Raw genomic sequence first — 2,294 nt, forward strand, 5'->3', positions numbered from 1 at the left:
TGCATGGAATGTGTCTGAGTATGCTTCACTACCGAATTGATTGGGTGGGGAAGCTAAGTGCAGTGTTTTTGTGGAGTATGCTTGCGTTAGTCGAGAAGACGTTCCGGAACTCTCATTTATCCTGCTAGTTATTTACCACTTCACCTCTACATCGCCACATTGATGATGATTGTCTCCGGAGCATGGGTTTACTTCTATCCTCCATCTTTTAGCAACAATAACCTGTGCACTGATGCACTACTGCCAGATTTTGCTTTTGAGATGTGTGGGTGAGTTTGAAGATTGCTTCACCTAATCACAGTTTGAATTCCAATTAAAGTAGTGAAGTGTTGCCAAAATCTAGATAGACATCGAAGATGCAATGAGCGGCAGGCGTTAGTTGTATAATATGTCTCGTTTGTCAACCCACCATATTGTAATAATATTGTGCTTTGGATTTGAAGAAGACAGAAGACCAACCATTTCCACGCTGAAGTGCAGTGACTATCCGAACGACACAATGAACGATTACATTGATGCAGCTAGTAAGAGCACCAGTGAATGTTTCATTGTGTAGTCCCTAGAAATTGTAAGAAGTATAGCGAATATTGCTTGTAAATAAAAAGGCGAAAATGGTTTAAGTCAAAGCCACTAATTCCGTAAAACAGACAAGTCCACTTACCAATCTTGCAGAATAAGCAAGATCATACGCAACCTGCCAGCGTGTGGTTAGATGCTTGTCATTTATATTTGCATATTCTTCATGTTTCCGCACATATCTTCTGAGAGTGGCTGTAAGGCACAAGCTGCACTTCGGCAAACACTGCCATTTCACCACAAGGAATTTATGAAAGGCCATGCAAATTTAAGATGTGGATGTCAAATAAGAATAAGGTTAGTATGTTGTGGTGTCCAGGTCAGCAAAACTCTTACTTTTATAATAACTGCAAAATGTGATAAGGGGCGGTGTGAGAAAGACTCCCATCAAATAGACTACATCAGCGTGGAAGGTGTATGAAAGACAAATGGACATTTCTTAAAGCAGAGGGACAGGTCATGCTGAGGGCAATTGCGATTCGCATCTGCGTGGCATATTGCAAGGGTATGCATCCACAGCATCACTTGCGTTTCCTGATCATTTGTTGTTTTCAGTTTTTCTTCATTCATGGTTCTCCCTTCTAGCTGATGCATTTTTGATGAGGTAAAGTGTGACAAAACATTTTTTTTCTTAAAGGCGACCAAACTCAAAAGTTGTGAGGTTCTCGGGCTGTTGGAAAACCAATGAAACCATCGAATATGATGAATTATCGGCACCGTGACAAATCGGTACTTGTATTAACGTGGTGATTTACGGAAGAAGTCTCTAAAAAGAGATTAAGTGATATAATTTGGGGAGAATGGAGCATACATTTGAATATACCATCCTAGTGTTTTCGATTGAGTTAAACAGTTATAGTACGCTCATCTCTCTCCCTTACAATCATTGCGTTTAGGTGGTATTCTTTGCAGAGTCAGGACCAATGGACGAAATGTCAATTGGAAACGACAGATACATGCTCAATGACGAGGTTTAGGGCAGTCTCTGTCATCAAAGCAGAGGTACATCACAAATTTTATTATTTATTTGCCTTTTAAGCAACAACTAAATTATTTAGAATCTGCACTCACTTATTATCAATGTATTTTAAAGTGCAAAATAGTTAATTGACTACTTTGCTTTTCTTTCAACAAATCATGATAAAATGTCGATTGTTTAGTGCGTTATCTACGTTTGAACAGAACTAGAAGATTATAAAGTAGGGGTAAAATGCGATATTCGATGTGCTTGACTGCTTAAAAGCACACCAAGTGTTACACAAAGCTTAAATTGAACATACAAGTTGACAAAATGCCTGCTACTGAGGACAGTCCATAATTTTATACAAAATTAGGGAGATGTATATTTCGCGCTGACTTCGCTACTTTTCCAAACACAAATCTAGCATTTTGTAGCACATCGAGGCACGAAAATAACTTGCATACCAATAAAATAACAAGTGAATTCTAAAATGACTTGGATTATTAAAAACTTGGCTTTAATTAAGTCTTGCAGGTGAGAAATTTATGTGAAAACAGACTCACGTCAATCAGGAATGGAAACTAGTGCAACGCTTCAAAAGCATTCCACCCCGTCCTCCGAGTACACCGCCAATCCCATCACCTCAGAGCAAACATGCATTGTGAATGGTTACAGTCACCCTCCCAGCAAACCACATGGAACACAGTACACAGGTCCGCAAAGCCAGTCATGTCGCATTATAATAAAATGCGGTTCT

The 2,294-nt window shown here is 39.2% G+C and overlaps 2 protein-coding genes across 2 annotated transcripts in view; both read left to right on the forward strand. All coding sequences in view use genetic code 11, as the record gives it.

Moving 5' to 3' along the window:
- Positions 1-1,298, forward strand: part of EGR_07559 (hypothetical protein) — a gene marked incomplete at both ends in the record, with an annotated part of 8,045 nt that extends 6,747 nt beyond the window's left edge. Inside the window, 2 exons of the mRNA XM_024496808.1 lie at positions 1,132-1,180; positions 1,214-1,298. Of these exons, the coding sequence (XP_024348744.1) occupies positions 1,132-1,180; positions 1,214-1,298 (134 nt within the window). The remainder of the gene's footprint in view (positions 1-1,131; positions 1,181-1,213) is intronic.
- A 78-nt stretch (positions 1,299-1,376) lies between these two features.
- EGR_07560 (hypothetical protein) overlaps positions 1,377-2,294 on the forward strand; it is a gene marked incomplete at both ends in the record, with an annotated part of 8,640 nt that continues 7,722 nt past the window's right edge. The window contains one exon of the mRNA XM_024496809.1: positions 1,377-1,434. Within this exon, the coding sequence (XP_024348745.1) occupies positions 1,377-1,434 (58 nt within the window). The remainder of the gene's footprint in view (positions 1,435-2,294) is intronic.

Source organism: Echinococcus granulosus (genome assembly GCF_000524195.1).
Source record: "Echinococcus granulosus chromosome Unknown EG_S00081, whole genome shotgun sequence".
Classification (NCBI taxonomy): Eukaryota; Metazoa; Platyhelminthes; class Cestoda; order Cyclophyllidea; family Taeniidae; genus Echinococcus; species Echinococcus granulosus.